Genomic DNA, 13,134 nt, shown 5'->3' with positions numbered 1-13,134 from the left:
AGTGCAGCAGAAATTTTTTTTGTAACCTTGGCCAGATCTGTGCCTTGCCACAATTCTGTCTCTGAGCTCTTCAGGCAGTTCCTTTGACCTCATGATTCTCATTTGCTCTGACATGCACTGTGAGCTGTAAGGTCTTATATAGACAGGTGTGTGGCTTTCCTAATCAAGTCCAATCAGTATAATCAAACACAGCTGGACTCAAATGAAGGTGTAGAACCATCTCAAGGATGATCAGAAGAAATAGACAGCACCTGAGTTAAATATGAGTGTCACGGCAAAGGGTCTGAATACTTATGACCATGTGATATTTCAGTTTTTCTTTTTTAATAAATTTGCAAAAATTTCTACATTTCTGTTTTTTTCTGTCAAGATGGGGTGCTGAGTGTACATTACTGAGAAATAAAATGAACTTTTTTGATTTTTGGAAAATGGCTGCAATGAAACAAAGAGTGAAAAATTTAAAGGGGTCTGAATACTTTCCGTACCCACTGTATATTGAAGACATAAATCTGAATTATTACTAGGGGTCCAAACAGCTATGCAACTTTTCTCTTGGCTTCACTTTCCAACAATTAATAAAACAATATGTGCCAAAATAAAGACATTTTCACTTAACACCTTCCATGCGTAGTTATATGTGCATACTATTTTAGTATTTGCTGCTATTTTTCAACTTGTCAAATATCACATTATACATAAATCACTTTCTAGAATAAATTGTTCACATTATATTTCTAAAAATGAATTTTACATGACTGTGTGTGTTGATGGAAACCAGCTACCACTCCGTCAGAACTCCTGTTGTCCTTTAGATCTCTTTCAGTTGTATTTATTCTTTAGACAGTTTTGCCTGTCAGAACACACAGCTCTGTTAAACCAGCAGATCCTCATTATCAACAGCTACACCAGTTCCAGTTACAGGAGTCAGTCCATGCTTTCCCACCATGTGGGTGTGTTATGCACATTTAAAACGTTCTGATTTTCAATTTGGAGACATTGATAAAGGTGTTATGCCAAAGTGCTGGCATTTCTTTTGTGTTTATTCAGACAGTATTTCCATGTTGAGCTGCAGTGGAGGATAGTAGTGGTGGTGGACTGTACGATTATTCATCTGAACCCTTTCAGACACCATCTTTGGGGGTCCAATGTGAGGCCCACATTACAGCCTGTTCTGACGTGAGGGTCCCATTATTTTCATGTTGGGAATTCAATATTATACCATGGCCACAAAAATACTGGATTGCGATTGGTTGAAAAAAACATTGAGTGATTCTTTTTTGTCTGTGCATGTTATCCAATAAAGATGGTTTCAAATCTTCAAAAGGAATATTATATTATATTACATTATATTATGTTATATTATATTATATATAGAAGATATCTGAATTATACATATACTACTTCTACTTGTAAAACAGTGGTTTGTATATGATATATACTTATTTTTTCCTGATCATTGTTTTGGGCATTTTTTATGATTCCTGATATAAATTTAGATCTTAATCTGAGCAGCTGAGTAAAGTAACTAGTTACTATCATTTTCAAATATAGTGGAGTATAAAGTAGCATCATAGAAAAACTAAAGTAAAGTGCATGTACCTCAAAATTTACTTAATTACAGTACTTGTTGCTTTTATATTCCATTAATGCTTTTGAGAGTGTATTCTGTTCATATCATGTGTGTATTTATTTATATACAGTAAGTATTTTTAGATTTTTAGAGAGATCAATTAGTGTTCCTGTCTTGTACTACTATTATCCTCAGTTACATATCTAAAAGATATCTAGGGCATGCCTTTATAAATGTTATCTGTATGTACGTAAAAAAAAAAAAGTTATATATAAGCATATGGAAGATCATACATTGATATATAGGCATTAGTCAATATTGTTGTAGGATATTGGTCATACATGTGTAATTCTACGAATTATATTTGGATGAAGATAATTTTTGTGAAAAGGGACATTCAAAGAAGTGTGAGTGTGGTTAAAACTTTATTTTAATGTAATACAAAACTAATGCATCGTTCCATAGTAATTATATAAAACCTTTTTTTAAAGAATCCTTCTGCAATGACTATTGGTTTGTTAGATCAGAATAGACTTCCAATAAATATTAAGTGGAGATGCAAGACTGGACTCAGCCAATAGAGGGCGCCACAACATAAATTATGTACTGCTGAGAAATTCTTATTTTCTTCCAAACATTGTGAAGGCAGGTTTCTAACTAGCTTTCAGTTAAAGGCAACAAAATAAAAATAGCCAAAGGTTACATGTACATATTTATTCCAGTCATTAGTGCTATATAGTTTCTGCTTCATAAGTCATCTTCACATAAATATAAGAACAGACTGGCAGGTCTGTCTGCTAAACAAGCATTGTCAACTGGCCCCTTATACAAACAGAACAGAAAGACATGGTTTGCCGCTCAACGGCGTGCCCAGCCTCTGCGTCAGGAGGAGGAAGCAGCTTTAAGGAAAATCATTCTCTAACAGGTTAAGTCTGTTACAGATACTCAGATAATTGGCGTTACATCAAGATTTCTATTTCTGTGACATGGTTCTGGTGAAAACACACCGGAGTCAATGCTCACTCTTTCACATTGCAAAGGTACACATGTTCAAGCACTTCATGAAATCACTGACTTTTTGCAAAACATTCATTCATATCAGATAAGTATCAAATGATGTTTGACAGGTGGGACCATAATACAGAACTTTACAATATTTTAAATTATATTACAATATATTTTGCAGCTGAAAGAGTAGGCTGATTAGAAAGCAAACAAAAAGTAAGCAATTATTGCCTTACAGGTAGATAAACACATTCAAAACTCCATTCAAATAGTATGTAATTTGTGGTAAATGGGATGAAACATGCATAGACACCAATGTGACCCTTAAAGTAGTGAAAGGAGCCCTAAAATCACTCAAGTGTGTTTTTCATTTTGTCATTACCACCAAGGACAATAAAAACTGTATTATAACTGGATATTGATTAATGCATATGGTGGCATACCTAACAGGTCAGCATGCAGTAAAACAGTCTGTCTACTGAGACAACACTGTACTCAGTGAACACCCAGTTCCATCTGCTCCATGTGTCTCATCTACAGCGATACGAACTCCTAATAAAGTTTACTGTGACTTCAATCAGGAGAGTAACTGTCTTCATGTTTATTCTACTTGGTATTCACTCTCTCGGGTAGCTCACAGCGCCACTGCCCCCTAAAAATACGACGTCACGATGGAAAAGACTCTTCATTTTCTTCAACTTTCCTATTGTGCAAGGACTGATCTCACAAGTACCCATTCAACACAGTAGACATACTGTATGATGTTGAATTTGAATCTAATGCTTAATTTTGCTTAAAGTACCATTTCATCCCAGTCAGCATTTCTTATGGAATAGAATACAGTAGCTGCAAACTGCTATCAGCTACTCATTAACCAGCTGTGTCTGGTGAAGCCAAACAACAGCCAACACTTCAAAATGTCAAATGGCATTGTAACACACTAATGCTCTGGACATTCTTATATATGTAAAGTAAAGTGAGGGGAAATGCATAATTCTCTGCGCCTTGGAATTAGCGCAGCTTTAAGTTTCCAAATTGGAAAAATTTGGAAAGAGTACACCTCTCTTTCATCGTCATTTGCCACTCATCGTTGATGTCTCGTATACTGACATTGTTTGGTCATGTAACATTGTACAAGGGGAAAGTAGACATGGTTTCAATCAGAACATTTGTGCTGCACATGCAAAATAAAATGAATGGCTCAAGTTTATGTTTATGTCAGAAACTGCCTTGATGCTTTGACATTTTTCTCTAAAATGAGGATTGATCATGTCTTAACAGAAAGCACTAAGAGAATCTGAATACTAACTATTAAGCTCATGATTTAACATTCTACTATTGACTACATGCTTTGATCCTTAATCACTGCCACACGTTCTCTATCCAAAACAATATTTATCTAGACTGACAAGATGCTCAGCATAATACAACTCAAATGGAGTGAATTCACATTAGTTCTCTGGTACACACTGACTGATGGCAGCACATCCACACGATATAAGTCCTCTCTGATGCACACAGATGTCCAAAATGAGCCCACAGGATTCACAAACTGTGCACACAACGTAGAGAGCTATTTTACAGTGCTGGTCAAAAATACGTTACGTTTCCAACCAAATCGTTTGCATGCGTGGCCATGCAAATTAAGACTATCGCTGGTTCACAAACACAAATCAACATTGCCAAATTGCAAATACCTTTGAAAAGAGATGCCCCTCCCTCTGTAAGAAATATATTATGTATAACAGTGCTTCACCCTTAGACATCATGCCAGTGCTTCCTCAGTTTATGAATCAGTCTGTGGTAGCTCCCATTGAAGACTTACACAGCCCATAAATACTTGAGCTCTAGGATTTCTCTTCTGCACGTGCGAGAAGTAGTAATAAACACACTGTACTGACACTAATAGCTTGGGCCACAGCGTGTACCGAACAGAGGCAGTCGCCTACTGAACTGAATGTCCTGTACTGAATCGTCCGGCACATGTATCGTAAAGAATATAAACTTTAGTCCAATGTAGTCTCTTGGTGTTACTGTCTTTGTCACTCATGATTTAACTCTTACTTGGATCCTTTGTGTTAGCTGGCAACCAGCTGAACTGATACTGTTTTCGTGGCACTAGTAAATCTAATTCAAATCTCTTCTGTTCTTTTACATTGTTAACCATCCTGTACCCAAGCAATTTCATGGCCCCTTTACACACTTCCTGGACACGTTTGACCTTGCTGTATGGCAACATGCTTCGCCAAGCCTCGGAGACAACAGCAGCATCTCGTGAAGTGATTTTAAAGGCCTCTGTCTTGGAGCCTTTGCCTTTTCCATGGGTCACCTTGTAGATCCATTCAGACAATTGTGATGTCATTTCCAGACCTACAAACTTATACAAGTCATTTATCTCCCCATGTGGGTCACGTACCATGTCCTCATAGCGGACCATTTTGTAGCGGTCTTTCAGAAGTGGAGGAGGCTTCAGTTGGGCCCTCTCATTGATGCGCACGTGGCTACGGCAGATCTCCTGCATGACTTGATACTGCACCTCGGCTGCTGGTACGTTTCTCTGGTCCAAGACGATGGCGTTATCATTCTCAAAGGCTTTGGCTGACGCCTCTCTAGACCGCAGCACTGCCCGAGGGTCTCGGACCAGGTGGATGATGCGGAGATCTAGGCTAGGGTCCTGCAAGAGCGGGTAGAGGGATTCCAGCTCAAAGAATCGTACTTCTTTTAATACCACATGACTGTAAGTGCCACAGGCCTGCTGCACCTGCTTTAAACCCCTCGAATCACATTTCTTAAAGCACAGAGTCTGGTTACTGAACTGGTTGCGTGGCGTGAGAGGACAGGCCGGTGGTGAGCACAGAGCTCGACTGTGACTCCACATAAACAAGGAGGACACATTGTGCTGCTCTGGCAGGTAGGCATCCATCACTGAAAAGTCACACTGGAATACGCTCCGTAATACATCCCTCGTGGCCATTCGGAGCACCCGCGCACTGGGTTTTTTTAGTTTGGTCCACAGATGCCAAGCGGGCTCCATGAGATAGAAGACAGACGGGTGCTGACTGAACACCTGACCCAGGAAGGACGAGCCTGATCGCCACGACGACAGCAGCAGAACGTGAACTTTGCCATTGGAGGAGGCAGAGTTGCAGGGACCGAGACTGAGCTGGCTATACCAGCTATAGAACAGCACCACTACCGTCCCCTGCAGCATCACCAGGAAAATCATGGTGGCGAGGTTCAAACTGCAGCGGGGCATGATGGCTCCGGATCTCAGCTGGTCTCTGGTGCTTGATCGACTTGTGGACTCTGCCGCAGAAAAGACAGGTCTGAGGAAAATATAGAGAGAGAGACACAAAGAGAGAGAAACAGATAAGTTAAACAGGAAATGACTGCAAATCTCCTTTTAGCAATTGTAATACAGTAGTGTGTGGAGTAATTCAGTATAATACAGATTAGATAGTAGATAATGGAAAAAAAAAACCAGACCAATTAGGGGTTCAGTATCTGAAAGGGCAGTTGTGACCGGGAGGTCGCCCCGGACTGGCAGGCTAAAATCTGGGTGTGGAAAGTAAACCGAGCAGTGCTTGCCCTCCCTCATTTATCACCACTGAGGTGCCCTTGAGCAAGGCCCATAACCCAAACTTAGCGGCCAGCAGACCAGGCTTTGGTTGTACTGGGCAGCTTCCAGGTGTGAATGTTATCAGGGCCTTCCTGCAAAACAGAGGCTTCCTCTCAGTGAGTGCTGTTCCAGAGCCTGGGTACCACAAATCAAAATCTCTTACCACAAATACTACAGACATTGCCTTCTACTTTTTATCTGTATGTCTGTACTTTTGAGTTCAATTAAATTAAACGAGGAAATTGTACTCATCCACAGGGCAATTAAAAAGTGGAAGGCACAGGGACAGACTGCAAGCACAGGCCTGCCTGAGTCAGGTGTGAAGAGTTCCTGAATGTATACTGGAGCCTGATGTGGAGACAAGTGATCAGTAAAATCTCAGTGAATTCAATCACTGAGATTTAAGTGATCATAAGTGTTCATTTGCTGCTTCACCAGCAGCAAATGAACAGTGAAGGTGTGGTGTTTCCGCTCAACGGCGTGCCTAGCCTCTGCGTCAGGAGGAGGAAGCGGCTTTAAGGAAAATCATTCTCTAACAGGTTAAGTCTGTTACAGATACTCAGAGAATTGACGTTACATCAAGATTTCTATTTCTGTGACATGGTTCTGGTTAAACCACACCGGAGTCAAAAATACTTTGACTCTAAGACATTTAACAGCTATCTGGCACCATTTCAATCTTTTTTGAAGATGAAAGGCAACTTGAAGCTCAGTCTGTAGAGCCAGGCACTGTGATTTTTTTTTATACCGCCTCTCTCTCCCCCAATTCCTGTAGCCCGTCTGAACTGGACACAAAACACAGGCCAATGGAGTCTAAAGACATTTTAAGTAGATGAGTAGGTAAGATATTATATTTTAAATAATTGATATACATTTTGAATTGCTTTTGGGTATGACAAAGTATATGTGTAAATATTAATTTGGAACACGGGTAGATTATTTATAAGCATTTGATTTGTGGACACGGGGGTGGGATTAAATACGTTTTTTTCTTCTTCCCACTATTTTTCAAATGTGTAAAGAAATTGGCAAGAGTTTCCATTTCCTCCTTGAGCAAGGCAGTATTTGCTTTGCTGTCATGTATCTGACAGCAAACTAAAATAAAAGAGCTCTATCTTTAGAAACCTTAGCCTGTCAACCATGCCCTTCTGCATTCTCTGCCATCGATCTCTGTGTGTATCTTTTCCTCGGACGTCACCTGTTTGTAACTACAAGGATTGTATTTTCCGAAACACAGACTCACTTACACAGAATTACTCAGAATGACCACAGAAAAGCAATGGCATTCCTAAAGTAGGCTAGGTCTATCTCAGAACATAAGCTATTTCTGACATCCCATCCCACTTCAGATGTGAATGTCACTTAGGGCTTGATTTGCAGGTAGTACTTGATAATACAAAGAAAGTACACTTAGGACAAAGGAAGAGGTGACTAAGACACCCTTTCCTTATGCAATACATATTATAAATAAGTACTCTAGGTCTGACTCTGTTCTTTAGGTTGCAAAACCAAATACCTACATGACACCTGCTTTCATTTCGCAGTATCAAAATGATTCTGATTACAGGAAGGACACACCCCTTAAAGAATACTGCTGACATCCTGTTAAGTAAAGGAAGTTCATCAGTGAAAATGAAAAAGCTCTAGTCATCTACTGTATTGTGTGTGACACAAGAGGCCCCTTAAGTATGCAATTCAATTCTATTTATTTAACGCCAATTCATAACAGATCACGGGGCACTTTTCATATAGAGCAGGCCTCGTACCCTTTATAATATTATTTACACAGACCCAAGTATTCCTACTATGAGCAAGCACTTGGCGACAATGGAAAGGAAAGTGGTGTAATTTATTATTACTTGATAATGTGAATATATAGCTAAATGAATGTCAGGCATATTAACATGATAAAATACACATATTTTAAAGGAATTTTCAACCAAAATTTATATTTTATGTATAAAGTATTCACCTATAATTCTTTTTGGAATAACAGGTCATCCGCTGTGCATCAGTTAGAAACAGCCACTGTGCACCATGTTTATTTCTAGGGAATGCACTTTGCTTTGATTGTTGATTACCTCTAATTTAGCTATCTCTGTTAAATACAACTAAGATCTCTTTAAAATATCATACTGGCTGCCTAGTCTACTATTGTTGCCTGCAACTGTTATGTTGATACGGACATGTAACCAAACAGACCACTTGCTGTGATATGAAGGGCGCTGCATATGATTTGCCTTCTCCAATAGCACAGACAGACAATACAAAATGGTCATTCCCAAAGCATCTATGAACATGGACTTTACAATGTAAAGAATTATAGTGGCAATTAAGGGAGAATGGCTCATTGTTGAATGAAGATGGGTAAGCCTACATACAGAGGAAGACCTGCGTGTCATGCATGAAACCCAACAGGATGGTTCACTCCACTCATATTTACTCTCTCCCTTCAAAAACAATTGTTCCCGCTGAGTGAAACCCAAGATCAGTTTCATCACAACACTCTGCACAACGAGAGGATTCTGTTAAAATATCAGAATCAATCCAGTGATCATCTGACTTACCCTTTAACATGCTATTTATGGAAAAAGTATTTCTTGTGAAAGGGTCATGCAGGCTTCTTTCCAACACAGCCACCAGCCATATAGTGACCAGTTTATAGATTTGAGATACATTAGTAGAACAACCAAAACTTAAATTAAAAAAGGTATTCGCCTGATTTTCACATTTATTGGATCTGCCCAACTCATTAATATCTGATGCACAGCTTGGATGAGAGCTCATTTTGCTAAATGCAGCAAAATGCAGAGCAGGCTCCTCTGTAGCATGAACTCTGCTCTCTCCCCTGCCGTTAAATGGAGCTGATCGCTACACTGTGTATGTAAACATATTACCCAACGTGCTGTCGTGAGAGGAGGTTCTTCACCCCTGCAGCTTATGATGTGGATGCTATCACCTTACAATGGACAACTGTAGGTGAGCTGAGAAGAATGAGCTGGAAGGGGTGGGGGTGGGTTTAACGGGTCAATGACCTCTCTCTCATTTCAACAGTAAAAGGTGTCAATATGGGAGACTTGCCAGACAAAACAAGAACTTTCCACCACAGAGGAAAAATAAGTCTGGTCACACTAATGGAGCAACAGCAAAGATTAAAGACAATAAAATGACTCCTTATTTTATTTTAGCCGAAATCAAATAAATCACTGTCCAGACCGCCCTTTTCTCCTCCCCTTCTTTCTGTCTCACACATGCAAACATGTACAAGCTCCCTTTCTCTTTCTTCTCACCAGTGTTCTGTTCATATTCAAATGAAAAACAAACAACATTTAGCATGACATCATTATATACGCTGACCTTCTCTCAGCACCCCCAGCTGTGACTGACTTCCAGCGTCCCTGTGAAAGGAGGCCGGGATTGTTTGGCACACTTTTCACTCTGCTGTATTTCTCAGCCATAATTTATATTAAAATATAAGGTCTCAGCAACAAATAAATTTGTATGTACGCAAATGTGTTCTAAAATTAGGGGCTTGAAGTCATGATACGCCATTTGTGCACACGGTTATTTTCCGGTCCTTTAAAGGTCACACATTTGCTTTGTTGAGCAAAAATGCCATTGCTTCAGTTGTAGAACATCATTAGAAGTCTTGATGTCTGGATGTTTTTTCCATAATCAGAGTGCAGTGATAATCTATTATTGCTTTACATTATCCGTCTTTTTCTGTTAGATAGTGTGTTTCTGAAGAGTTTCAGAGTGGAAAAGCTTTTGAAACAGGATCAAGCCCAATTTGGGAGAATAAAACTTTCTAGTGAAACAGAAATTCTTTCAGGGTTGGACTAAAGGCTGAGGCACCGCACCCACTCACTGGGCTATCCCAGCCTCTAAATTAATATGCTCACAAAACTGTGAAAAGCAAAGTGAGGGAAAAGAAGAAACAGACACAGCATGATGGATAGATCCTTCGAAGTTTCCAGTGGGAGACCAAGATCCCTGTTGACTGAGGTGATCCATACAAGCGTACCATAATCTCTTGTGCTTATTGAACAAGCCCTGACATGAACTCCTTACTTTCAGATCCTCGGGATACGAAGGTAAACACCCGACATCATGACAGACCCACAGCTCTCATCACACCACACCCAGCTTTAATTCATACATTTACTTAAAACCTTATTTTTTTGTAGTAGTAAGCCAGAAATAAAAGTTTCATCTTATCAGATCCTCTGATCTCCACACTTATACATGGACAACGTTACTGGAATACTCACATCATAGCTAGACGTGAATTACATTTCCTTGAAAGCGAGACTATATTGGATTGCTCAATAGTCTGCCCAGCAGGAGGAAGTTAATCACGACTGATGTTGCATGACACAATAGTGGAATCAGCTCCAAAAATGAGACTCCAACAGAGAGAGCTTATCTTCTTCACTAACAGAGATGTCGTCCCTCCGCTATCCATATTTATAAAGTACCACAGATATCACTATGTACAAACATGAACATGACATGTAACACTGCCTAGTGTGGCATGTGGCCTATACCTGACTAATCTGAAATGCTAACATGATGTGGCATCAACAGTGTCACCGAGAAGGCAGATGCACCATAACAGGAATGCTGTGTGGGCTTTTAACAGACCACAGCTTAATGCAATATTTGCAGGAGGGTCCTCATGACAAAGGGGAGAACAACAAGCCTTTGCTTACATATTAGTACGCTGAGTGAGTGCGTGGATAACACACACGGACCTACCGCACAGACATCACGTGTATGAACTTATATGCTCGTACAAACACGACACTGCATGATCAGAACCACGTGCTGAGCGCTGTCCACGTCTGTATCGGGCCTTCAATGCAGCAACACTAGCACTGGTAGTTTGGGGTTCCTCTACACAAGTGAGGTTGTAGGTTTGGAACAACAGATACTTCTTTTCTGTCTGTGAAAGAGACCAGAGAGTTGCCCCTCTGCTTTCTCCAGCTGTAACTTCAAGCTTTTCTTACTCTGCTTGTTTATGAGAATACAGTTGCCCAAAACCATACGCTGAAACAAGCTTTTCAGTGTTGTCTCAGAGTGTTGTGCAGCTGCATAAAACAGCCATGGGTATCTGTGGAAAGAGCACCGAGTCCAGAGGATAAATAAACTACACAGCAAGGCAGTCTTCTTCAACAACAACCTCAAACAGCTGCTCAACTGTCAACTCCTCTGGGTGAAGGTTCCCTTCATTTCATTGTGCTAAAACACAATACAGACATTTCACAGTGATTTAAAAATCAATTTGTAAATGTAAATATTCATGTCAATGTATTCAAGGTGGGTTAAAACCAAGGGCAACTGGATTTGGTTGAAGGTACTCAAAGATGTTTACGCCTCTCATCCAAGAAGCTTCTTCAGTTCTGACTGACTGGCAGGAATCATGAATAAAGATGTCAGCAGCTTGAATTTAAATGCATGTTTCATGTAACTATTCTATCAGCTTCAATGAGAAAACAGTACAGTTAAAGTGTGGTAAAGTCCAGCTACCGGTTTTTTCCTTTCAGTTTAATAGAAGCATGATGATACTGTTATCGTTCTGCCTTACTTCTGCTGTCAAAATGAATAATTCTGAGCAACTTGTGTTTAAAAACTGTCTCAATGATTTACTAAAGTTTTTTTTAACAGTACACCACTATAATATCAGAAAAATAATCCCATGAAAAATTGTGATCTTTCATTCAACCAAACTGCCCAGCCATAAAGCCTATTCCCAACACAGAGACCCTGTCCTCCTGTCCTGCGTCTCTTACAAGTTAAGACACTGAGCCTCAAACTGGGACACAGCAGGTCTACGTGAGGGCAATTCAGAAAGGTCGCCAGCAAATGTGGAATTTGAATTTTAATCATTGAAATGCTCGAAGTCCTTTAAAAATATCTCAATGAGACCATGTACCCACTCCCTCTAAATGCCAAAAATTGGTGTTATGTCTCTACACCAGGGTTAGCCAAGACACCGTTGAATAAACTTTGAAAGTAGGTCCGTGTCTGTATGCGTTTAGCCATCAAACAAACCGCTAACTTCCTGACGTGTCTGAATTTTGACGAACTAACTTGCTTGACCGAAGATGCGGGATGAGGAGCTACTTTATTTCATTCCTCCCTCGCATTTAGCAGAAATGTCTTACCTTTAACTTTGTTTTCGGTCGTGCTGCGTGTCGACAGAGCGCTCTCTGTCCCCCCACCCCGCGGTCCTTTCCTTTTCCTCAGCTCCGTGCTCCGCAAGCAGCTGCTCGGCCCCCTCCACTGTCCGTTTGTGTACAAAGCGTTGTTTTGAGACGTGGCCAGAGGCTCTGCTGGGCTAACTGGCAGTGGGCTGGGCGGGGGCCGGTGGTCCGAGACTGAGGAGGGTGGTGGGTGGAGTGGACCAGGCTGGACCTGAGCCAGAGAACAGGGTCCAGGAGTCGCAGCAGGAGAGAGCGAGATATCCCCTGAGGTTCAAAGACAGAAAAAGGCTTATATTACAGAAGCAATTCCTAAACTCGACTGTGTCTTCACGTCCTACCAAGAACTGTGAACCCGATTCTTCAATCGGCACTTGTCGTCTGTCACGTCTGTTTCTGTTTAGAATGTCCACGAGAGTGCCCGTATCCATGACAACGGCCCTCGCTTCTCTGGCTAGCTAGCTTGCTGTCGGCTCATGGAGAAAAGGCAGTTCAGTTTCAGCCACAGTTTCGCGTGGAAGTTCCGCGTTAATTCGCCCGAGGGGAAACCCCTGGGCGAATTAACGCTTCAGTGAATAGCCTATACTTTCAACCCCTAACACTAAAGTAGGCCTACTATTTTATTCTATACATTGGTAGTATACTACCAATAGCGCTATAAATACACAGCAGTTTACTTTAACTTTATCATTATTACGTTAATAAGAGCAATCCGAGACAAAAATCTAATCCCTCAT

The 13,134-nt window shown here is 40.5% G+C and overlaps 1 protein-coding gene across 2 annotated transcripts; it reads right to left on the bottom strand.

The window, feature by feature from the left end:
• Nucleotides 1-2,705: 2,705 nt before the first annotated feature.
• Nucleotides 2,706-12,770, bottom strand: chst6 (carbohydrate sulfotransferase 6). Of its 2 annotated transcripts, XM_046038728.1 has the most exons (3): nt 12,739-12,770; nt 12,362-12,664; nt 2,706-5,901 (listed from the first exon to the last, which is right to left on the bottom strand). In XM_046038728.1, the coding sequence occupies exon 3, from the start codon at nt 5,829-5,831 to the stop codon at nt 4,629-4,631; it is 1,203 nt and encodes a 400-aa protein (XP_045894684.1). In that variant the 5' UTR covers nt 5,832-5,901; nt 12,362-12,664; nt 12,739-12,770; the 3' UTR covers nt 2,706-4,628. The 2 variants fall into 2 exon arrangements, with proteins under 2 accessions (XP_045894684.1, XP_045894683.1); XM_046038727.1 differs by having other exon boundaries at nt 12,362-12,770.
• Between the last annotated feature and the right edge of the window lie 364 nt (nt 12,771-13,134).

The sequence above is a fragment of the Micropterus dolomieu genome, linkage group LG22 (assembly GCF_021292245.1).
Source record: "Micropterus dolomieu isolate WLL.071019.BEF.003 ecotype Adirondacks linkage group LG22, ASM2129224v1, whole genome shotgun sequence".
Taxonomy (NCBI): Eukaryota; Metazoa; Chordata; class Actinopteri; order Centrarchiformes; family Centrarchidae; genus Micropterus; species Micropterus dolomieu.
Note: the sequence above shows the minus strand (reverse complement) of the source record. Positions and strands in the feature narration are given on the sequence as shown.

Coding starts and splice junctions, on each gene's coding strand:
- chst6 (XM_046038727.1), bottom strand. CDS start 5,831: ATGCCCCGCTGCAGTTTGAACCTCGCCACCATGATTTTCCTGGTGATG.